Genomic DNA, 25720 nt, shown 5'->3' on the forward strand with positions numbered 1-25720 from the left:
AAAAATCTGCGAAATAACATTTTTAATACAATTATGTAAATCATTATTTGAATGTGTTGGTAATCCGTTGCATAAAAGTGATAACGCCCTCGAAGTCGGTGTTTGGAGGATATATTGGCACGACTTTGTCTCGGGCCTAACAACATACGTGCCAATATATCCTCCAAACACCAGCTTCTCTGGCATTATCACTTAAGTATAACACCTCATAAAACTTCAAGTAATGTACAGTATAGCCCAAATGTTGACCACATTGCACCACATGCATTCCAAATCCTCAAAGGACACAGTTAGACATTAAATATTAGCAGTAGTGCTATCATAAATGATATTCACACACATCCACTTCCTGTTGTTTCCAGTTGTCGCGCATGTTATTTGTTAAATAATTTATCTAGAAACTATGAGAGTGTTAGAAATACACTAACATGCCGGTATACTAAGCATTTCATTCCCTTCCATGAATAGGAACTAATAACAAGGTTGCAAAATCTATAAAGAACATCTCTTATAGGTCTCAAGGAGAAACTTCTTGTTGCAGCTGTAAGAGCTCAGTGATAAGGTAGGCATTGCATTATATCCAAGGCTGAACTTTCCTATTGATTTTCCTTTTGATACGAGAGACAGTCCTAATTTTAGTTTCATTGTGTAGGAAATTATGTCTAGTTATTCATTTGGTGGGCTCCATGCACATCTACTGTATGTCTTATTCAGTTAATTTAGTCATTTATTGTAGAAATTGGAAAAAAAGTCTTTGCACACTTCCAGTCAGATGCAAATTTCTTTCATTGTAGCCGAGCTTTGTCAGTCGACCTTCATCAGAGCATAGTCATTTGTTGAAGAAAATGGGAAGAATGTTTCTGATGGGCTAAAGTAGAATGTCCATCCATTAGACCGCAGAATTCTGAGCATCTGTACAGTTATTATTTAGCCTGACTTTTCTTGATTAAATGGTCTAACGTATACATTCTTATATGGTGAATACATATTGACTAATGTGAATGTAAAGTAACAAATAAATTGCTGTCGAAATGACCCATTCTCCCACAAAAATGTGACATTAGTGACATTGAGGAAGGTCTGACTTTCTAGATTACAAACCACAAACCGTTTGGCCACAAACAGCTCCACATATCTACACTGTACCAATCATACCACATTCTACCAACGTGATTGTGAAAACTGCGCAAAAAAATACTGTAATAACTCCTCATTTATGTTAAAAGTCAGATTCGTTTTAGAAGCTTGCTATCAATTAAAACAGAAGTTTGACATGTTCTGTGCCATACGAGAACAACATCTCTGAGAAAAGCTGCACTTCCTGCTTCAACACAACTATATTGATTGAATTCTCAGTGAACCAGCCTGTTTTCCTGTTTTCCTGCTCATAAACCAACCACCTGTCAGTCTTTCAGCAAGATGGGAACGAGAGCGCTGGGGAAAAATATCCCAATATTCTGCATAATTTTTAAGTAATTATTCTGGCACCGAAACGACAATGAGCGGTGAGGATAATTTGCATATACATTTTAAGCAGTTATCATAATGAATGTGCCGGGTATGAAGTCTGATCATCCTTTGTAAAATAGTGTTATCAAGCTAACTTTAGGAGAGATTAGTCGAGCAAAATTGCTCTTGATAAGTCCTGGCCAGCACTTCTGATTGGATTCATTGGAACTCTAATGTGGAACATCTAAAGTTGTTACACATTGTTGCTTTGTCCTTCAATTAACTTCCAAAGGTGCTTCAAAAAGTCTATAAAATCCATGTTATTTCTCAGTAGTTGACAAAATAATTGCTGGTCTTTAAGACATTATTGCAGTACCACAGTATTAGCATAAAGATACCTACATACTTTAAGATTTTCAAAATCGTACAGTGTATAACCTTCACAAGACACAAGCGCCTAGGTTTTTGTGTGGTGTGGGACGCTGAACAAACATGACATTTTAAGGCGGCAAATATTGTGTAGTCTGAATTCTTTAGTAATTTTAAAGGGTTAAGAGCATTTTGATTTCAAGGGTTAAATTCTGTGTTTGTGAGCCGACTACCTCTCTGAGCTGGACAATTTTCAAGTCACATTTAGGGGACAAAAGTCTATTTTCACACTTCGACAGCCTCAAACTCTAAACTCGATTACAGTGACACACACACACACACACACACACACACACACACACACACACACACACACACACACACACACACACACACACACACACACACACACACACACACACACACACACACACACACACACACACACACACACACACACACACACACACACACACACACACACACACCACAGCCATATAGAAAAGCCTCAAACCCTTCAGAAGTAGACAGAAATCCATTTCCAACTTGGATTTGCGCAAACTGGGGACTTAATCGCTGGCCAGATAAGGGCTTGTTTGCTGCTGATAAGATAAGCCATCAAGCCACCGTGACACATGTGCCATAGCCACCATGGTTAGAGGGAATATTTCCATATGATGACTCTCACATTAAACACTCAAACGCTCCGAGCCATGTAAAAATCCCACTCACGTCAATGACAGTCCACTGCTCCACAACGATGGCATCGTACGTGGTGGTCACGCTCTGGTCGCCGCCCTCCGTCCCCTCCTGGAAGATGAAGACGCTTTCCACCGACTTAGGCTGCAAATCTGTAGAAAATGGAGAGGGAGGCCATGAAGGAGTTAGTATTTACAGAATGGAGGGTGTCTGTCTGTCTGGCTCCCAGGCTCTCAGGCCTCTAGGCCGTGCAAAGAGGAGAGGGAAGTTAATGACATTACGCAGCCAACCAGCAACCCACAGACACTGGGCCATTTATTACCAGGCAGGGCTGCAGCATGGACCATTTGTATAAGCAAGGGCCAGATATGGATTGTGTAGCTATGACAGAACAAGAGAGAGTGTTTCCTTCAGGGAAGAAGCTTGGAGAGATTATAGATGAACAGACAGACATTATGGACAGATTGTTGACACATAACACGATTCATCTGAAAACAATGATATGCTTTACATATTGTAGATATTTACATGTAAGGACTAATACACCAAGACAGGGCCATGGTACCACAAAATTGCTTTTCTATAGACTCCATTTCATTTGAACCCCATGGACAAGGGTAACGTTCCCAGTTTGGGCATTATTGGGATAGGAACATTAGCGAGCTGGTGAACTTCTTCTCCATCCCGCATTTCTTTTGATTCCATTGAGCAGTGTGCCAGAACCTCTTGCCCTTCAGACCAGGGCACTCAGTTGGCCTCAGTGCTTTCTCATTACTCCTGTACCATTTACACACTAATAGAGTTTGTGCGGCCCAGGTTCCACCATGAGACACTCCACATTTCATTACTCTGCCCTAATAATGGGGGAACGAGGGCCGGCTGGAAAGGGAGGGACGACAGAGTCCTTTATTTCCCCCCAGAAAACCCATTTAAGGCTGCTGGATGCGCTCAATTGAAGACATCGCTCAGACATCTATTGGCTCCTTTCAAATACAGACATTGTCGTTGTTCATTCCCCCCTCTCCCGCCCTCCCTCCATCCTTCCTCCACCCTACCCCTCCTTTACATCCCCCCCATCCATTGTTCATCAGACGTCTCCCTGTTTGGCGTGTAATTGGAAAGCCCTCTTGGAGATTGGGTTGGCCTGCCGATGCACTGGGATCACTCAGGTGAGATGCACACAGGGATCGAGTCCCTTTGCTTAAGGAGGAACACGCTGGCTCCTGGCATGATGCTGCCAGACACTGAGTTACCGTGGGGTTGAGAGGTTTGGAGGATATGTAGTGACAACACAAATAACAGCATAACATTTTGAGTTGAGTCTTGACTGACAATGTAGTGAGTGAAACACGTGTTCATTCGCAATGGGACAATGTATTCTCATCGACTAGCCTATCCTCTCCAGGCACCTGAGGTTGAACATACTGAGTGAGACGTGCACATACTATCTCTGACACAGAGAGAGTGAACTGAAAGACAGAGCGAGTGAACTGAAAGACAAAGAGTGAGACAGATGTACTGAGAGTCAGTGACAATGCCGGCGTGAGTCGTGACACCGACTGACACGGAGCACCAACCTAACTAGGACTGAAGACAGGCACTAAGTGACAAAGAGACTGATGCTAGGTTGACATAGACTTTGAGATCAACTCCCGGGATTAGGCTGGCAATACTAAAGTACCTATTAGAACATCCAATAGTCAAAGGTATATGAAATACAAATGGTATAGAGAGAAATAGTACTATAATAACTACAACCTAAAACTTCTTACCTGGGAATATTGAAGACTCATGTTAAAAGGAACCACCAGCTTTCATATGCTCTCATGTTCTGAGCAAGGAACTTAAACGCTAGCTTTTTTACATGGCACATATTGCACTTTTACTTTCTTCTCCAACACTTTGTATTTGCATTATTTAAACCAAATTGAACATGTTTCATTATTTATTTGAGATACGATACGTTTACTATTGATACTTAAGTTTATTTTAGCAATTATATTTAGTTTTGATACTTGAGTATATTTAAAACCAAATATTATTAGACTTTTTCTCAAGTAGTATTTTACTGGTTGACTTTAACTTGAGTCATTTTCTATGAAGGTATCTTTACTTTGACAATTGGGTACTTTTTGCACCACTGCTCACAGTCATGCACACACACCTTCAAGCCCTATTGGACAACCAATCTTTGGCCATAAAAATTGCCAGCACAACTTTCCTCAATTCTGTTCACTGTTAAGTAATCTCTCTCTCATGCATATGAATAGCGCCAGCTACAAATCCTCATTGTCGCGGCGGAAATAGCATAAGCTAAGTGTAACAAAGAAAATACCTCCCATCAACAGCATTAGTGTCAATTGACCAGTAAACAAACCGCTCCCCCTCAGAACTCCAGCCATGGCGTAGGGCGGCAGGGGTACTGTGACACGCTGGGCCTGATATCAATCTTTAATGCCCCTCTCATGACGCCGCAGGGTGGCGGGGCCATTAACGTTACACAGGAGCTGCCTACCAGTCCCACGATCTGCAAATTCAATAACAAACTAATATCCAACCCTCCGTGCCGGCGAGGTCTCTCTGAACCCACTCCCACCAGTCTCCCGCCTCCATCCCACCTAGCCACGCTGGGATATTAAACAGGACTTATTCCCCCTCCTCACCTCCCCACCTCCTCAGTGAGCTTCACCATGGAAACCCATCTCTTCAGGGGCGAGGGCAGAGGAGCAGGAGGAGAGACAGCATGTGTGGTATTCCCCTGGACCATACCAGGCAGGCTGTCAACAGCCAGCCACAGTCGGGAGGTAGCGCCGGGTTTAGCAAAAGGCCAGCCGAGCAGGGGGAATTCATGAATATGTATTCGAAGAGGCGTAGGACTGTAGGAGTAAACAACAGCGAAACAAGTACAGAGCAATGAAGGGAAACTTCACCTTGCAGAGAGATGATTCCTCTGTAACTAGAAGGTACAGGGACATACATAGTTATTAGCATTGTTAATTCTTTAGAGAACCTAAAAGGGGTAACTGCCTACCGGTAACCACATTTGCTTGTTTTAGGGTTGTTACATATATAGGTTATTCCACTGGTGGTTACTTTGGTAGGACTGTGATGTCATGTAAAGTGGGAGGACATTGGGAAAGTAGATGCACGACCAAACAGTTCAGAGGAAGAGCTTAACAACAGGAACAACAAGACCTCTTTCAGGAAACAAGGCATAACAGGACCATGCAGAGCATTAGTACACAGTTGTATTGCACTACATCCGAGACAGAGGACATGATGACAATCAGAGACACTTACTTTGCACTTCTGGTGCTCTGCTGTGACTGTCATTATCATCTCCAATCAAACCGAGTGTCATCGCCACTGACAGGCTTTTATTGTGCTGCTTCTCGTTCCAGACTGCCCTTGATGTTTACAGAGAGGAGACGGTCTCAAGCGCCAGGGAGAACAGTTTCTTCTCATGCTCTAATGGATTCAGAAATGGATCTCAAAGAGGTGCTAAATTTGTCTGCACGGCCATGGGTTCTCAGGCTTGTTAAAACCAGACGCTCCTCCGTTTGATGTAATTAGCAACAAACACGTGATGTTGTCTTGGCTTTGATATCCTACCGTTCACACGAACACAACGTTCATCTCGACAAACTTGTCTGTTTTGAAAAGGGTTTGGCAGGCTGTTCCCGATACAGTATACTCGACAAGCTACTTCTGATAGAAAGCTGACATTTCCAGATCAATACAGAACACGGCCTAGCCAATATGTATTTTTAGAATACACTCATGCTGTAATATAAGATGCATATCTTAACCACACATAAAACATGGTAAATATATTAGAATAACCTAATAGAAAATAAGGAATTATAATAACGCGGTTCATTAACCCATTCTAAAGAGATAAAATATGCAAGGAGGCACTCATTTGCCATCAGGTTAATTATCTGTGTTTCAGAGGCGCTGATGCGTTCCCTTTAGGAGATGAATGAATTATGACTCTTATTTACTCAGGCTGGGGGTTTGTGTCACCATCAGAATTAAGTGGCATGCCCCAGGGTCTAGACATGGAGTGCAATGTGCAGTAGAGGAGTAGCACAGCACACTACCAGAACAACAACAGCACAGACTGAACAGTTTGAAAAGGGGACAGGATATTTTGGCAATAGCTAAGTCATAATTTCCTTTGTGTTATTACTATTATTTTTTTTACATTATTTACTAATGTGGAACAAAATAAGAGGTTTGCCAGACGGATGAAAAAAGGACTGAGATATTGTGAAGAGGCCAATTACTTTGCTCGTACTATACCACAGAAGTACTGTGTGTAAAAACATGAAGTGGACGTTGGATAGTTTGTTTACCGTTGTCGTTGCCCAGGTGGAAGTATCCATCAACGAGTGAGGCCCCGTTGTTGAAGTGCTGGGTCATGTGATCCAGCCAGTTGGCCTCCACCCCTTTGACCCCCTCGTCACGGAGTTGAACCCTCAGCGGTACCTTCCCAGTGTAGTACTTCAGTTGGCCCTCACGGTCAGTTGGGTGGTTGAACAGGGCTAGCAGCTCCACCCCTGAGAACACAGAACACTCAATCTCCATCGCTATAGACTGTGCTGATATGAAACATGTCACGCAACAGAGATTTATAACGTGACATAGTTGATACCCCGTACAGAGGTGATTTATGACACACAACAGAGTTGACTCATACCCCACAACAGAGGTGATTAATAACACATAACAGAGTTGACTCATCATTTTCCCACAATCCCCTACCAAAGGCTTGTGCCTCAATTGAAATGGTCTCCTTTAATATGAACCAATGCATACACATTTGGATGGACTTTTGTTTTGGCAACAGCCATTTAAATCAAGTGCGGCATAATCTTCTCTTTTTAATGCTAATATCTGCCATCCCCATGTGAACCAGACGAAGGGCCAGAATGTGTTAGACTCCCACGAAGACTCACAAAAGACACACACACACACACACACACACACACACAGTACATCAGAGGGGACCATGGTTCAGTTGCTCTGGTTTTCTGTCAGTCATTCAGTCAGACACCCAGGAAGAATGAATCATTTATAACCATTTCCTTTCTGCCACGTCTGACTGATGTGACAGCTGGCCACCAAATTCCCAAAATCTTGTCGTTTTCCACTCTTCAAAGCTCCAGAATCACAACTGAAAGACAATAATGCATCACAACTCTCCCTGCATACGTTGGAGAAACTACAAACTTATTGAAAACCAAGCCAAGTCATTACAACAAAGTCGCTCCACAAATCTTAATTTTTCTGTTTGTTTTCCCTCAAAAAGACTGAATTTAAATGAGGTTTTCACATAATATTAAAGTTGATGTTTACTCGTTCAAGGCCAGCGGTTTTGAGGAACTGCTAGCTTCACCATTCCACTAAATGCTCTGCGTCTGCAATGTGTCACAGACCGTTTATAATTCATGCATAGCTGACAGAGACCTTGCGCTAATGCATCCGACTAAACCAGACAGCTCAATGGTAACGCATTTAAAGAGAAGACAATCGTGGTAAATTGTATAACATACATTTTATAACAACACTTAGAACAATTTGTGGCATGTGTTATTTCCATTTGACAGCTAGCTTTGTATGTAAAGGGTTAAACGTGAGTTACGGTAGAGGTATAACCTGGAGCTAAAGATAATCAAGGGATTCATACCTGTCAGATCATTCCCACATGATAACCACTTCACAACGCAACTGACTCGACAATTTTAGCATCAGGGGCATCAGAGTAAAACAAATATTTTAGGGTCGCCCTTGACTTGCCCTGAGAATTGGATGGCGATAACACACAGTAGGGTGTATTGGCTATTGAGACCTGCCAGGCCACAGTCACATGGAAAATATCAGATGACAGGCCTGCTATGAGACGATACCTGGTGTGGTCCAATCATTTGAGAAAATTGACAACTAACGAGTAAACGAGCGCCTGAACGCAATTACAACATTCCAAATGGGTCCCTTTAAAGTCTGACCTGATGGATGCCTGTCCAAGTGACAAGGTCAGGCCCATAATCCTAACTGATAATGTGTACTGTGCAGAACCACTGTTGAACATGACAGCATCTGTTCTGCTAATCCACCCTCCACAACACTGATTTAATCAGGACTAACATTTCATAATAAATACACGCTCAACATGTAGGCCAGCTTCCTCTGCAACATGATTTTTAGTTGGAGAGTGGTTAGCTTCATACTGCTTCATTTCTAAGAGGTAACACCAATAATGATGTGTGTGAGTGACCATTGTGATGTTTGTCCAATCTCTGTCTTTTTATATACCATCACGTCCTCCTCTCACACCTGTGATCCCACAGGAATGTTCTCAGCACTAAGTTTAAATAACCTCAACGCTCGTTGATGCTATTTTAGAGCACGTCGGTTTCATGTCCCAGTTTCACTTCTGACTGTTGGCTTGTGACCCTGTTCCCTGTTCCACATTCTGCTGTTGTTTACTGTACACCTACAGAATCAGGAGTCAGGAGGATTATAGGGGCAAAGCCACCCAGAACTGAGACTTTGAGTCAATTTCAGCAGTGAGCGCATTAGCGAAGAGGACAAGGGCACTTGGCACATGGTCACACACCATGCTGGCTATGCTGTGGTGGTGGTATGGACTGTGGAGGTTTGGGGATGAGGGAGGAGGCTGAGTGAGGTGGGGGGGGGAATTATCTCACTGCAATATGCACTGGAGGGACATCCAGATGGACCACGGTGCTGTGTCTACAGGGAGCCAAACATGTATGGGCACACACATGCACACACACACACACAAACGGGTGCATTCAACACACATGCACATTTTATGAGCACGTTTTCCAACTGGGGTTGAAAGAGAATGTGTGAGCGAGAGCGGGAGAGAGAGAAGAGCTGTCCATCTGGTATTCTAAGATGCTGAAATATGCTAATTGAATCCCACTTTATGCTGCACCACAGTGTGAGGAAATTGAAGAACCATTTATGCTGTTTCAAGTTGAATCTTGCCTGGCATACTGTATATGAATCCAATTACATAGTAACGAATGGAAATCTGACAATACTCACCACTGGCTCTCTGAGTGTGACGGCTTGGTTTCTCCTTCAGTTCCACGACGTTTGTCTTGTTATTGTTGTGTGTCAGTGTGTCTTCCACTATAACATCCTGATCATGATCTTGCTCGCTGTCTGTGGATGGTGTTATGGGAAGAGAGGATCTTCCATCATGGTTGCTTTCCCCGACAGTAGTCTCACTCCCCCCAGTGTCCCTAGTCTGGTCCTCCCCCTCCCCACCCTTACATAAGGAGCCTTGGTCCTCATCGGCCCCATTGTCCATTGCCTGCTCCTGGGCTCCTGGTTCTCCATTGGCCCAGGGGCTAGTGGGGCTTCGGCTGCTCAGGGAGCCTAGCACGGAACTGGGGCTGGAGTGGAGGGAGAGGGAGGGCGTCTCTGGTTCTCTGGTCTGGGTACCTCGTACCCCACACGGCTCCTGGATGAAGCCCACAAACATGACCCCCTGGTCTGCAGCATCCTGGATCTGCTGGAGAGACAGATAGCAAACAACCGCCTTAGAGAGATCCGTGGACAACCTGACTTTTACAAATACTATTTAATAATACCAACCTTTCATACTGTATGCTCTGTTTATGATGAACTGTCATTTAAGATTATGTTGGCTAATCATGAGCAAGATCAATGTTTTAGCTAGTGCTCAATGGACTTTCTAAAAAATGTGTGATAACCTTGAAACACAACCTAGAACTTAAGCACACATTGTTAAGTCGTACCGTTATAGAAGCATGGCTATTTTCCCCCCTGAATTCCCCTAATTTACTCCCTATTTTATCAACCAAATGGATTCCAGGGGAACTGTTTACATACCTGGTATTAGCATATAATTATAGAGCCCCCCCCCCCTCCCTCCACCCCTCTTCCCAGCATCAGCCATTCAAATTGAAATAGAGTTGATTGGATTGCAATGGCTCCAGCCCTGGCAGGACTGCATCCCAAATCAAGCATGGCTTTTCCCATTTCACTGTCATCTGGCATTTTATGTCAATATTGGGATTTTCCATCAAATTAAATTGAAATGTTAACTGTCAAGCAATGTTAATGATGCCATTCTCCATTCACATTCTGTCATAAGATCCAGCCAGAGGCAGTACATTCTGCTATCTGCAGCCGGGGACCAGGAGAATCCAAATCAAATCAGCATGGGTGCCATATCACAGGTTATCCTCTATGAAATTAAATTGTAAAACAGTCACATCGTTTCCTAGCTGCATTGTTTAATATCTATCGAACGTTCGCTCAGCACTTGCACATTTTTATTCCCAGCCAAATTGCAAAATGGAATTGCCAAGATGAAAAGAAAAATATTGTATCTCATTTGAGGGTAACGTTGCCAGTCAATGAGGGAGAGGGATCATTTCTACTGTTGTGTGTGTGTGTCTGTGTGTGTGTGTGTGTGTGTGTGTGTGTGTGTGTGTGTGTGTGTGTGTGTGTGTGTGTGTGTGTGTGTGTGTGTGTGTGTGTGTGTGTTAACTCAGGTGTGAAGGTAATGGATAGCCTTTGAAATGGTCCGCATTGAATGGAAAATCACACTATTGTGTATTGCACGTGCTCAGGTCAGAGAAACAGATAAACATCATATGTTTCTGTTACATTGCTATTTATAATGACACGTCTCTTTGCTTTTAATAGACGTCTGTGATATCTCCTAATATGATATGGTCATGGCCATCAGCTTGCTTGAGAATGAGAGCAGGCCTCTGTAAAGACTTTCATATTCCAGTTCTACATAGGCTACATATTTCCTATTTTCCAGATATTAGAGAGAGTGCTCCAGGCACAGAGAGTTTGAAGGTCAGAATGAAACTCTGGTCCTCAGGCGACTGGCCGGCTGAACTGATAACCCATTTCCACTCACCAATGTTTTATTAAAACTAAGGACCGTCTCGTCTACTGGCTGTGGAAAGCGAGTCAAGATAAAGACAACAAAGATGTTTTGCCCACAGAGTCTTTAGGACCTATAGGCTGGTCAGTTGTGTCCGTGATCTGAGTCCACTACACCCTTTTCACACGATCATGCCACCCGAACAAAACTGTGCCGACTTCATATTTTCGTTCACATCGATGTCCTTTTCAGCACAGTTGTGGATGCCTAACCACTAACCAGGCCAGCTTGGCTTGGCTCAGCTCGTCTCAGTAGTGTGCCAGGGCCTTATTTGAGGCTCACCTTCTTGACATAACCCTGGATGAGCTCAGGGGTGGGCACCTGGTCGGTAGACAGACACTGCTCCAGCTGCAGACGGTAGGGAGCACAGCTCGACTGGCTCTTCTCCAACCTGCAGTAGCAGCCCACACAGCAGGAGAGAGGAGAACAACACATTTCAGCCACAGTCATTTCAGTCTTACACGATACAGACATACACCACATTCAGGAATACATATCTGAAATGGTTGCACATCGAAATCCTTGGAAATTAAGTATTTATAGATTTATGCAAAGAATTTATGCCCATCCATATTAATAAATCACATATGAGCCGTGTTAATGTAATTGTTGGCCTGTATGACAAAAAAAAAGAACCACTTAACGTAGACACAAATCAGGATTGAAAGGGGCACATTAGGGTGCGATAGGAAACCCAATGAAATACAAATCTGGTCTTGTTTTTCCACTCAGTATTGTGGGTGGATGGAATCTATTTATATGTATTTTTCTATTTTCTCTGGAGGAAATCCCACAGCTAGCCCTGGGGGAGGCCAATGCCCCAGCTTCCATCGCTCTGCTTCACTTCTCATCCTGTTGACAACACGGATGGGGCCCTTCCACCCTCGCCACAGCGTGTGTGCGTGTGTGTGTACAGTATGTACCTGTATTTGTGTGTGTAAGGAGACTTTAAACATTATCACATGCAGCCCAGGCCTAGCTCTCTCTCTCTCTCTCTGTCACACTGACTTCACAACACAGCGGGAACCTGAGTCATCTCTCACAGTCAACAACAACCCACAGAAGTCAGACATCACTGTCACACCAGTCACCCATCATTATTCAACTTATCCCAGATCAAATGTCAGTAGCAAACTGTGTCAAGGGAAATCTGCACATTGGATGCTCTGAATCAGGTAGAGGTTTTTGCAAACTTACTGTGCAATTCACAGCACCGTGAAGCCTCAATATAAAGGAAAACCGCTGAATTCTTGCTATTCGTTTTCCACGTTCTGTTATTGGAAATCATGAAAAGCAGATTGGATCTATAAACCTGAGGAGGGCTCAAATCCATAAAGGACAAAGTGGGAGAAAAGTACATTCAAAAAGTCTCCCATCGCCTCTCTAGAGGCACGTACTTCTTTAAAAAAAAAAATCACCCGCAGTCCATTTTCTCGGTGTGAAACAGGTAACTTGCATTCAACCCCACAGCTCTGCTGTCAACCACCAGGCCACATGTGGCTAGAGTAAGTGTCAAACGCATGCCTGGCTCCAGCCTGCAGCTGGCCTGACTGCAGCCTCCTCCTGGTGGTACGTCTGCCGGACTTCCCACTCTCTATGCAGACTGCTGCTGCTGCGATCTATTCAGCTGCACTGTCAGTCAGGTTCAACCGTTCAAGGTTCTGTATCCCGGACCACAGGGAGTATTAAAGGCACAGTCTGGGATTTGGAATCTGGGAATGGTTATTTTAATTCTTGATAAGGTGGGGCGTGTTGAAGTTTGTTGAATCCCAGAATGTAGCTTTAAACCCAGAAGCCCTCACATTGGGCGCCAAAATTGCAATTCAAAAATCACAATCTCCATGACAACGGCTCGGTCAGGATCCACCATCGAACCTGTGATGAGCAATCTTTCATCCCTGGCCTTTAATAATATAGCACATCTTGTCTAATGTCAGCTTTCACAGAGTCATTAATCATTTCATTGGACGAATCCCCTCTAATGGTTTCTGGTCCATACAGCTCTCTCCCCGAGCGCATGTCAATTCTACAATTATCCAATAGATGATGAATATATCCCATCAGACACTGCCTGCTAAACTGTAACCCGGCTACGCCCCAACCAAATTGAACATTGGGAAATTTGACAGTTGACATTTGAAAATTAAAATGTTCCTATCCATTCTCTCTGTTCTGCAGATTTGAGCAGGTCACCAGCGACAAATCACAGTCAGAGACAACAGGCTTTTAAAGTTATGGCCTACTTAAAGATGCACTCCAGGATCTTAAGCACAACAAATTCGGAACGTATAGTACAAATTGGATTGAAAACATATCATTGCAAAAAAACAACCTTTGCAGGACATGAAATATCATACAAAATGAATGATGTACTGTAGTACACAATTTGATGACACAGTACACAAATAAAGGGGACCACTTTTGGCTCGTGAGCGCCACTTTCAAAACAACCGGCTGAAACGGTACAAAAATTTGAGAGTGTATCTTTAACTGAATAGTCATTCCAGGTGACAGTGTTTAACATGAACAATACTGGCTCCCAGCTCTATATAGGCTACCTGCCCCTGTGTAATTCCTGGCTCTAGAAGCTTTTGCAATGTCACACTACTGTGCAGCTATATCCTTGTTCACTGATGCTTTACAATTGAGACTAATACTGTAGAAAATTGGCTGGGATTGTATCCAAAGAGACATTGTGTGCATACTAAACACAGCACATCCAGCTGCTGCTAAGCATAGCCTAGCTGCTGTTCTTGTTCTGGTCCCTGTTCCATCTCTCTCTCTCTCTCTCTCTCTCTCTCACAGACACACTATCTCTCCCCGTCTGTCTGTCTCTCCTTCTGTCTGTATCAAGCTGACGCATAGCGCACTGCAGAGCGAAGAAGACACTTTTGGGTCTGTTTGCTTTGGGAGAGTGATGAATGGTTGCACTGTCATCTGCAGTTTTCGCTCCCTGATTCAAGGGACTGACAAGTGAATAGAAGAGGAAGATGCTACCTGGTTGATTTAAAAAAAAAAAAAAACTCCCCCGGGCTGGTGCTGATGCGAGCAGCCGTCTCCACGGTGACAGACGCTGTGATAAAGCAGGACGGTTTGGTCGGAGCCATCAAAGGATGGCAGCTCTTTCCCCTTTCTAACTCCTGCTCTTTCACACTCCAGCTGTGATCTTGTTTTCTCTCTCTATCGCTTTCTATTCCTCTCCTCATATTCTCTTTTTTCCTCCAGAGGAAGGCAACCATGTCGGTGTGTAAAAACCCCATGCTGCTGCCCATTCAACCATCCCTTTTCATACAGAATCAATATTTATGTGCTCCCAGCATAGGATTAGTGTCTGGAACTTGTTTGTGAGTGTTTTTTGTGTAGAGACAGTGGGAGAGAGGTGTGATGTATTTCCCTAGACCCTAGGAGCTCATTAATGGGCACAGGCTGTCTTTAGAAAGAAGGCAAGAGCCACCTGAGTGGATGGATTGTTGTGTTTTACAACTAACTAAACCCTCCACCTGTACCAGCCAAATGGTTTGATCCTTTCAAGACAACACTAGGCAACCAGGAAGCACAAAACAAGAACAACAGGGCAAGGAGCCTAAACCCCAATATACTGAGGAATGTGCAGGAATTATTTGTCCATGTTTGGAATTATTTATTTTAGGAATCTCGAGGTGAATTCCTGGATCATAATTCAACGAGGGGAGAGTCCGGGGATTTATGGAGTCTGGCGTCACTGTCTGACCCCAGGGCTCTGGATCCACAAGAGAGAACAGACTAGGCCATAAAACACTGTTAAGAGGGGAGGGTGAGAGGTTTAACTGCTGCCCCTCTAACCTCTCTGTGGGGAAAGTGACTAGTGAGTGTCTGGTTCTACTTCACACAGGCAGTCATTCCTAGAGACAGACCTGCATGTGGCCTAACACTCTCAGTAAACACGCATGAAACCGCTGTTCTTCATAGCAGCCAGCTGGTAGAACACGGGGCACGCGAGCCACACGGTGCTTCAGCCGGAAACCACCACCACCAGCCTCACCCCGCCATGCCCTTCACATACACTTGGAGTAAAACCATGCCCTGATCCAAGCTGACTCTCACCCAGGGTTTGCAACACTGACAGGGGCCTGGGTGGAGGGCAGATGTGGGGTGCAGCTGTGACTTTGGCCCATTCCACATGTTGGCCGGAGCATCAAAAGCTCGGAAAGAGATTATTTGCTTGCTAACGTCCAAAACAACAGCCCTGTGACAGCTAGCCCAAAACAACCTCTGTAATACCAACGTCTACATCCATGTGGTAATATACATTTTTATTTGCTATACATATTACGTAATGACAAAGATTACGTAAACACAAGTGTATTGACCCTGGATAAGGCTTATGCTAATTATGTCAATGTAGATGCTCTGAATAAGTGCAATGTGTGTGTACTCGTACCCATCGTCGAGTCGGATCAGCACGGCCCTGTAGAGCTGGTGCTGGGGGCTGACTGCGTCGGAACCACAGGGATGAATGAAGGGGTGAACGGCAACCAGGGAAAAGCCCTGCTGGTACATGTCCTGGAGCAGGGCTGGGAGCTCCCGCACAGACGAAAGACACAGTGTAGATGAGCCATCTGAAAGACAGGGAACGAGACAAGGTACAGTTTCTGAAGAACATGTGTGTGATTGGTTCAGGTGTTTTGTCATGGTAGTGATAGTAATGACTGCAGTAGTAGTAGTAGTAGTACTAGTAGTAGTAGTAGTCCTCCTCCTCCTCCAGTGAATGATACTCAAATTCAGGTAAACGTGATAAACAGAAAGGAGATTCAGCAACTTTTGGAGGACAATGGAATTCAATAAATAAAAGTTTCTTTATTGTTAAAAGTAGAACCAAAGCGTTTCGGCTTTTGGATTTCTTTAGGACTTTAAAACATACACAGGGAATTATCATGTACAACCAAGAAAAGTCTCACAAAAAGGTTACATTCAAATGGAATCTGGTTGAACTCATCCATGACCATGTCAAATAGAGATACAGAGGGAGGTCAACCCTATTGCCAAACAGAAAACATCCCTATCAAATGTCATAATACTTTACTGCAGTACAACAACCCAAACGTAAGCAGGACCGGATGTCAGTGTTGATCCACGGGAGCATTTTCAGTTTGTTTTGGCAATTAGCATCATGCCTTTGGCTTTGGCTCCCTGGTCTGAGAGTTAATAAGATAGGATAAAAATCCAATCAAAGCTGATTGTTTAGCTCTATGATACGAGCCGCTTTCTGAGGAGAGCTTTGATGCCTTCTCGACAGGGCTTAACCTCCCAATAGGAGTGGTGAAGACAGACGCTTGGAATTAACAAGATAGTAGACTCGCTGAGTGACCAGATATTTTGACGTGGGGGGATAAGGAAGGGGGGGGGGGGGATTTTCTCTTCTTTTTTCCTTAAGCCTAGTCGTATCAGCACAATCCAAGCAGCTCAGCCAAGCCATCCACAGCTCCCAGAACGCACTGTGAGGCGACATTTAAAGCGGTCCAAACAGCTGGCCCGCGTGGGAAACAGTCAAGACAAAGAGCAGGATGGAGGGAAGGAGGAGGAGAGGAGGGGTACAGAGTCTGGTTGTCTGTCTGTTTGATCTGTCACATGTGAAACAAGTTGTGGGAATGTCACTGCTGGTAATTGGAATCAGTGCGGCATAAAGTGGGAATAAAAAGGCAAAGTCCATGGGAACGTCGGGAACGGAAAGTAAATGAGAGGTCATGGTCAGGTCAGGGAAGGATAATTTGGTCATAGAGAAATACTCACAGCTTCATATCACTATATAATACATCAACAAAGAAATGCTCAGGACAATATTAGCGTAACTCTCACTTCAGCATTTGTGGTTGAATCGGGTTCACTCAAATGAAATGAAATTACGGTGTTTTCCCAGTCAAACTACAAATCAAAAAGACTTACTGTGCCTGTTTCTATTTGCCAATTACTTTGGTTGATTTCACTTTTAACTGTGCGTGTCTGTGAACTAATACAGTATAATAACTCAATTGTTCTACCAGTCTTAGTACACTACTGTAACACAATAGTATGTCTTACAATACATCAGAGTTTCCCAAACTCGGTCCTGAATAACCAAGTCATCATCAAGCTTTGATTATTTGAATCTGCTCTGTAGTGCTAGGGCAAAAACACAAAACGTGCACCCCAGGGGGCCCCAGGACCGAGTTTGGGAAACCCTGCAGTATATCACCAGTACAACAATAGAGGAAAGGGGAGCAGTGGAGCAAGCCTTGTATTGCCAACCAGGAAACAGCAGCATTGTGGAGGAGATGAAAGCTGATTCAGTGAGGATTTGAAGTCTCTCCTGGGCATGGAACCAGAGGTTCATTGTGAAACAGCTACAAAAAAAGCCTCTGTCCCCTCAGGACAGTGACTGGTTGGCTAAAAATATCCACACATTTTCTCAATCACTCTCTGTCCTACTCCGCCACAATACAGGAGCTCCCAGAGCTAAAATGCACGACAGAGAAAAGAAATAGGCCACCCTCTCAAAATGTGTGGAACATAATTTTTTTCTGCCCTACTGCCGTTGGAAATGTAATTAATCCTTCTGTGATTTTATTTTCCCGTTTTGGTGATTCACAAACTCTTTGCCCTTTCCCTTGAGGCTTGGTTCTGTGCTGTGTATGTATGCCGGGTCTGTGAGATGGTGGATATATAATAACGTGACTAGAATTCTCTCTGCTTACTTTCTGAACACTCCATTGAGATGAGTAAATATAGAATATGGTTTTCATTAAGAGCCAATGGAAACACACCCATAGGGGTCTTCTTAAGTTGCCACTAATCGCTATAAGAGCTGCTCCTGAAATCTAATCCAAAAGCCTTTATACGGTGACCAACCGATATGTATATTTATCATTCAAACATCTATTTGAAGCCTAATGCAGGGTAATGCAAGTTCTAACAAAAATGTGTGGCGCGGTGAGAGCGTTTATTTGGCGATAAGACCCTGTTATCCATATTTTTTTTACATCGCTTTTTTAGGTAGATAAATTCAGATTTGATTCTGTGCAATGTATGTATGTATGTATGTATGTATGTATGTATGTATGTATGTATGTATGTATGTATGTATGTATGTACAGTTGAAGTCGGAAGTTTACATACATTTAGGTTGGAGTCATTAAAACTAGTTTTTCAACCACTCCACAGATTTCTTGTTAAACAAACTATAGTTTTGGCAAGTCGGTTAGGACATCTACTTTGTGCATGACACAAGTAATTTTTCCAACAATTGTTTACAGACAGATTATTTCACTTATAATTCAATGTATCACCATTCCAGTGGGTCAGAAGTTTACATACACTAAGTTGACTGTGCCTTTAAACAGCTTGGAAAATTCCAGAAAATGATGTCATGGCTTTAGAAGCTTCTGATAGGCTAATTGACATCATTTGAGTCAATTGGAGGTGGATGTATTTCAAGGCCTACCTTCAAACTCAGTGCCTCTTTGCATGACATCATGGGAAAATCAGCCAAGACCTCAGAAAATAATTTGTAGACCTCCACAAGTCTGGTTCATTCTTGGGAGCAATTTCCAAACACCTAAAGGCACCACGTTCATCTGTTCAAACAATAGTACGCAAGTATAAACACCATGGGACCACGCAGCCGTCATACCACTCAGGAAGGAGACTCGTTCTGTCTCCTGAACGTACTTTGGTGCAAAAAGTGCAAATCAATCCCAGAACAACAGCAATGGACCTTGTGAAGATGCTGGAGGAAACGGGTACAAAAGTATCTATATCCACAGTAAAACGAGTCCTATATTGGCATAACCTGAAAGGCCGCTCAGCAAGGAAGAAGCCACTGCTCCAAAACCGCCATGAAAAAGCCAGACTACGGTTTGCAACTGCACATGGGGACAAAGATCTTACTTTTTGGACAAATGTCCTCTGGTCTGATGAAACTAAAATAGAACTGGTTGGCCATAATGACCATCGTATGTTTGGAGGAAAAAGGGGGAGGCTTGCAAGCCAAAGAACACCATCCCAACCGTGAAGCACGGGGTGGCAGCATCATGCTGGGGGGGTGCTTTGCTGCAGGAGGGGCTGGTGCACTTCACAAAATAGATGACATCATGAGGCAGGAAAATTATGTGGATATATTGAAGCAACATCTCAAGACATCAGTCAGGAAGTTAAAGCTTGGTTGCAAATGGGTCTTCCATATGGACAATGACCCCAAGCATACTTCCAAAGTTGTGGCAAAATGGCCTAAGGACAACAAAGTCAAGGTATTGGAGTGGCCATCACAAAGCCCTGACCTCAATCCTCTAGATCATTTGAGGGTAGAACTGAAAAAGCGTGTGCGAGCAAGGAGGCCTAAAAACCTGACTCATTTACACCAGCTCTGTCAGGAGGAATGGGCCAAAATTCACCCAACTTATTGTGGGAAGCTTGTGGAAGGCTACCCGAAACGTTTGATCCAAGTTAAACAATTTAAAGGCAATGCTACCAAATACTAATTGAGTGTATGTAAACTTCTGACCCACTGGGAATGTGATGAAAGAAATTAAAGCCTAAATAAATAATTCTCTCTACTATTATTCTGACATTTCACATTCTTAAAATAAAGTGGTGATCCTAACTGACCTAAGACAGGGACTTTTTACTAGAATTAAATGTCAGGAATTGTGAAAAACAGAGTTTTTAAACGTATTTGTCCAAGGTGTATGTAAACCTCCGACTTCAACTGTATATGCGTGTGTGTATTATTTATATTCATGTATATATACACATACAGTTGAAGTCAGAAGTTTACATACACCTTAGCCAAGTACATTTAAACTCTGTTTTTCACAAAACTGCAAATGCATTTTGCCCCCCAGGAGAGGGAGGAAGATGGTGAGAGAAGCAACAAAATCCCCAAGAATCATGTTCTGCCATGGCCATCTCAGTTGCCGAACCTCAATCCAATCGAAAACCTGTGGGCTGAGTTGAAGAGGGCAGTTGATAAGCGCAAACCCAAGAATGTGAAGGATCTTGAAAGTATCTGCATAGAAGAATGGTCCAAAATCCCTCCAAATGTGTTCCTTAACCTTGTCAAACATTTCAGGAAAAGACTCAATGCTGTTATCCTTGCTAGAGGTGGTTGTACTAAATGAGTGCCAATAATTATGAAACCTTTTTTTTGGTGAAATGTATTTTGAATTAAATAATTGTATGATTTTGGTTGGTTCCATTGAAACATGAATAAAGTACAGTATTTCTCACATGTTGGTATTTTGAGTTTATCTCTATAATTATATTGTTTATATTTTTTAAAGTATTGTTTGTGCATTGCCAGTCAGGGGTGCCAGTAATTTTGGAGCACACTGTATATATCTCAAGTCAAAGTTTGCGTTTAATATCGTAAATGTGAGGGCCCTTGTTTGAAAAGCCCATAGTCAGACTGAGGCAGTCTGGTTAACGTTATCAACAAATAGGAAGCCAATTACTTTTCCCTTTTTTGTTTACCCAGAATTTATTTGAACTTACATTAACAGAAAAAAATAATAATCGTACCTTGACAAATAATGAAAGAAAAGGCTCCTGGCTGACAGCCAATAAATTGGTTTTCTGTAAAATTCTGTTAGCACAGAGTCATCAAACAAAATACTCCCATTTAACAATGAAGAGAAAACAAAATGTGGGAATTTAAAAAAATGAACTGCTTCCCCAGGTTATGTTCACAGACAGGCCATATTAGGTGAAAATAAGTTTAACTGTTGGATACTATTTTTAAAAAGTAATTTGTTTAGTTGTTCTTCTTTACATGGCAACTGCCTGACATTGACCACATTAATGCATTTTCTTGTGTGTAAGTCATCCTCCAGAACATGATGATCCAAACAAGTTTCAAATACTTCTCAATCAGCTTGGTCCTACTACACAACACATTATAGTGATATACAGTGCTTTCATAAAGTATTCAGACCCCTTGACTTATTCTAAAATGTATTAAATTAAATAAAAATCCTCATCAATCTACACAAAATACCCCATAATGACCAAGCGAAAACATTTTTTTACATCTTTGCAAATTTATAATAAAATAAATAAATAAATGTATTTACATAAGTATTCAGACCCTTTGCTATGAGGCTTGAAATTGAGCTCAGGTGCATCCTGTTTCCATTGATCATCCATGAGATGTTTCTACAACTTGACTTGAGTCCACCTGTGATAAATTCAATTGATTGGACATGATTTGGAAAGGCACACACCTGTCCATATAAGGTCCCACAGTTGACAGTGAATGTCAGAGCAAAAACCAAGCCATGAGGTTGAAGGAATTGTCCGTAGAACTCCGAGACAGGATTGTGTCGAGGCACAGATCTGGGGAAGGTTAGCAAAACATTTCTGCAGCATTGATGGTCCCCAAGTGGCATCCATCATTCTTAAATTAAAGAAGTTTGGAACCACCAAGACTCCTCCTAGAGCTGGCCGCCCAGCCAAACTGAGCAATCGGGGGAGAAGGGCCTAGGTCAGGGAGGTGACCAAGAACCCATAGGCCACTATGACAGAACTCCAGAGTTCCTCTGTGGAGATGGGAGAACCTTCCAGAAGGACAACCATCTCTGCGGCATTCCACCAATCAGGCCTTTATGGTAGAGTGGCCAGATGGAAGCCACTCCTCAGTAAAAGGGACATGACAGCGCACTTGGAGTTTGCCAAAAGGCACCTAAAGGACTCTCAGACCATGAGAAACAAGATTCTCTGGTCTGATGAAACCAAGATTGAACTCTATGGCCTGAATGCCAAGCATCATGTCTGGAGGAACGTGGCACCATTCCTACGGTGAAGCATGGTGGTGGCAGCATCATGGTGTGGGGATGTTTTTCAGCGGCAGAGACTGAGAGACTAGTCATGATCGAGGGAAAGATGAACGGAGCAATGTACAGATAGATCCTTGATGAAAACCTGCTCCAGAGCACTCTGGACCTCAGACTGGGGCAAGGATTCACTTTCCAACAGGACAACAACCCTCAACACACAGCCAAGACAACGCAGGAGTGGCTTCGGGACAAGTCTCTGAATGTCCTTGAGTGGCCTAGCCAGAGCTCTACGAACAATTCCTTCAACCTCATGGCTTGGTAAGCATTTCACGGTAAAGGTCTGTACCGGTTGTATTCGGCGCATGTGAAAAATACTATTTTATTTTATTTTACTTGAACCCGATCGAACATCTCTGGGGAGACCTGAAAATAGCTGTGCAGCGACACTCCCCATCCAACCTGACAGAGCTTGAGAGGATCTGCAGAGAAGAATGGGAGAAACTCGCCAAATACAGGTGTGCCAAACTTGTTGCATCATACCCAAGAAGACTCGAGGCTGTAATCACTGCCAAAGGTGTTTCAATGAATTTCAAACACAGATTCAACCACAAAGACCAGGGAGGTTTTCCAAAGCTTGGCATACAAGGGCGTATATTGGTAGATGGGTAAAAAAAAGAAGAAGCAGACATTGAATATCCCTTTGAGCATGGTGAAGTTATTAATTACACTTTGGATGGTGTATCAATACACCCAGTCACTACAAAGATACAGGCGTCCTTCCTAACTCAGTTGCCGGAGAGGAAGGAAACCGCTCAGGGATTTCACAATGAAGCCAATAAAACAGTTACAGAGTTTAATGGCTGTGATAGAAGAAAACTGAGGATGGATCAACAACATTGTAGTAACACTGTCATGACCCATATATTTACACCTGGTGTGACATACAGTATATTGCGTTATTTTATGGCTGGTTATGACACCTACATAAGAGTTTCAAAACCCACATAAATTCAAATGTATTTTTTTCCTGCCAAGAAGTTTCCTTTTGTTTGAAAGGTTGTTTCTTACATCCTTTGTTGTTGTAATGAATATTTTAAAGTCATGTTTTTACACTTTATTTCACTATCAAGAAGTAGTATGACCATCCTGTGTCACTTTAGTTGGACTAAGAAAATACACTTTATGAAAGTGTCATCACTCCAGGTGGTGAGGGTAGGTAACAACATCTCCACCCCGCTGATCCTCAACACTGGGGCCCCACAAGGGTGCGTTCTGAGCCCTCTCCTGTACTCCCTGTTCACCCACGACTGCGTGGCCATGCACGCCTCCAACTCAATCATCAAGTTTGCGGATGACACTACAGTGGTAGGCTTGATTACCAACAACGACGAGACGGCCTACAGGGAGGAGGTGAGGGCCCTCGGAGTGTGGTGTCAGGAAAATAACCTCACACTCAACGTCAACAAAACAAAGGAGATGATTGTGGACTTCAGGAAACAGCAGAGGGAGCACCCCCCTATCCACATCGACGGGTCAGTAGTGGAGAAGGTGGAAAGTTTTAAGTTCCTCGGTGTACACATCACGGACAAACTGAATTGGTCCACCCACACAGACAGCGTTGTGAAGAAGGCGCAGCAGCGCCTCTTCAACCTCAGGAGGCTGAAGAAATTCGGCTTGTCACCAAAAGCACTCACAAACTTCTACAGATGCACAATCGAGAGCATCCTGTCGGGCTGTATCACCGCCTGGTACGGCAACTGCTCCGCCCACAACCGTAAGGCTCTCCAGAGGGTAGTGAGGTCTGCAGAACGCATCACCGGGGGCAAACTACCTGCCCTCCAGGACACCTACACCACCCGATGTCACAGGAAGGCCATAAAGATCATCAAGGACAACAACCACCCAAGCCACTGCCTGTTCACCCCGCTATCATCCAGAAGGCGAGGTCAGTACAGGTGCATCAAAGCAGGGACCGAGAGACTGAAAAACAGCTTCTATCTCAAGGCCATCAGACTGTTAAACAGCCACCACTAACATTTAGCGGCCGCTGCCAACATACTGACTCAACTCCAGCCACTTTAAAAATGGGAATTGATGGAAATTATGTAAAAATGTACCACTAGCCACTTTAAACAATGCCACTTAATATAATGTTTACATACCCTACATTACCCATCTCATATGTATATACTGTACTCTATATCATCTACTGCATCTTGCCATCTTTATGTAATACATGTACCACTAGCCACTTTAAACTATGCCACTTTATGTTTACATACCCTACAGTACTCATCTCATATGTATATACCGTACTCTATACCATCTACTGCATCTGCCATGCCGTTCTGTACCACCACTCATTCATATATCTTTATGTACATATTCTTTATCCCTTTACACTTGTGTGTGTGTGTAAGGTAGTAGTTGTGGAATTGTTAGGTTAGATTACTTGTTGGTTATTACTGCATTGTCGGAACTAGAAGCACAAGCATTTCGCTACACTCGCATTAACATCTGCTAACCATGTGTATGTGACTAATACAATTTGATTTGATTTGATTTGATCATAATCGTCAGTCATCAGTCAAACAGAGGTTGTCTTGTCCTGCTCCTGAAATCTGCCCCTGCATTCATCCCAGTTATCAGCAACATACTATTGGGGTAGGTGCATATCTGACATCAACTATTATTATATAAAAATACTGTTGACATGTAGGCAATGGTGTAATGGAATATTTTGCCTTGTGTGGTAGGTTTTGTGTGTTTTGACACTTATGTAGGTGTCATAACCAGCCATAAAATAATGCAATATGTCACAACAGGTCTTAATATGTCATGACAGTGTTATGACTATATTGTGTGAGGTTATGACAAGTTGTCAGCTGTTATGACCGTGTCATAATGTGTTATGACGCTAGGTGTCAAGTAAAGTGATACCAAAATAGCTGTCTAGAATTTTGTTTTATTATTATGTGCAAATACTGTACAATCCAGGTGTGCAAAGCTCTTAGAGACCTACCCAGAAGACTCACAGCTGTAATCACTGCCAAAAGTGATTCTAACATGTATGGACTCTGGGGTGTGAATACTTATGTAAATTAGATATTTCTGAATTTCATCATCAATACATTTGCAAACATTTCTAAAAACATGTTTTTACTTTGTCATTATTGGGGTATTGTGTGTAGATAAATATTTAAACCATTTTGAATTCAGGTTGTAACGCAACAAAATGTGGAATAAGTCAAGTGGTATGAATAACTTTTTGATGGCACTGTAAATGTAACATATTATACAACGGTGGGTCTAATCCTGATTGGTTAAAACGACATTCCAGCCGATGTCTATCCACAAGTTACCAAAGACTAAATCTATGATGTTAAAATGCCCATTTACTCTGTTCCATCTGACTGCGCAATCTGCAGTCTCATCAGCCCAGCCAGGAAAT

At 43.0% G+C, this 25720-nt stretch overlaps 1 protein-coding gene across 2 annotated transcripts in view; it reads right to left on the reverse strand.

Moving 5' to 3' along the window:
* Positions 1-25720, reverse strand: part of LOC139564142 (raftlin-like) — a 62290-nt gene that overhangs the window by 13112 nt on the left and 23458 nt on the right. The window contains exons 3-7 of one of the 2 annotated variants that reach the window (XM_071383362.1): positions 15906-16083; positions 11768-11876; positions 9598-10066; positions 6876-7079; positions 2551-2669 (exon numbers count right to left, since the gene is read on the reverse strand). In XM_071383362.1, the coding sequence (XP_071239463.1) occupies positions 2551-2669; positions 6876-7079; positions 9598-10066; positions 11768-11876; positions 15906-16083 (1079 nt within the window). Of the gene's footprint in view, positions 1-2550; positions 2670-6875; positions 7080-9597; positions 10070-11767; positions 11877-15905; positions 16084-25720 lie in introns of both variants that reach the window. The other variant, XM_071383360.1, reaches the window with a different exon arrangement.

Source organism: Salvelinus alpinus, chromosome 35 (genome assembly GCF_045679555.1).
Source record: "Salvelinus alpinus chromosome 35, SLU_Salpinus.1, whole genome shotgun sequence".
Classification (NCBI taxonomy): domain Eukaryota; kingdom Metazoa; phylum Chordata; class Actinopteri; order Salmoniformes; family Salmonidae; genus Salvelinus; species Salvelinus alpinus.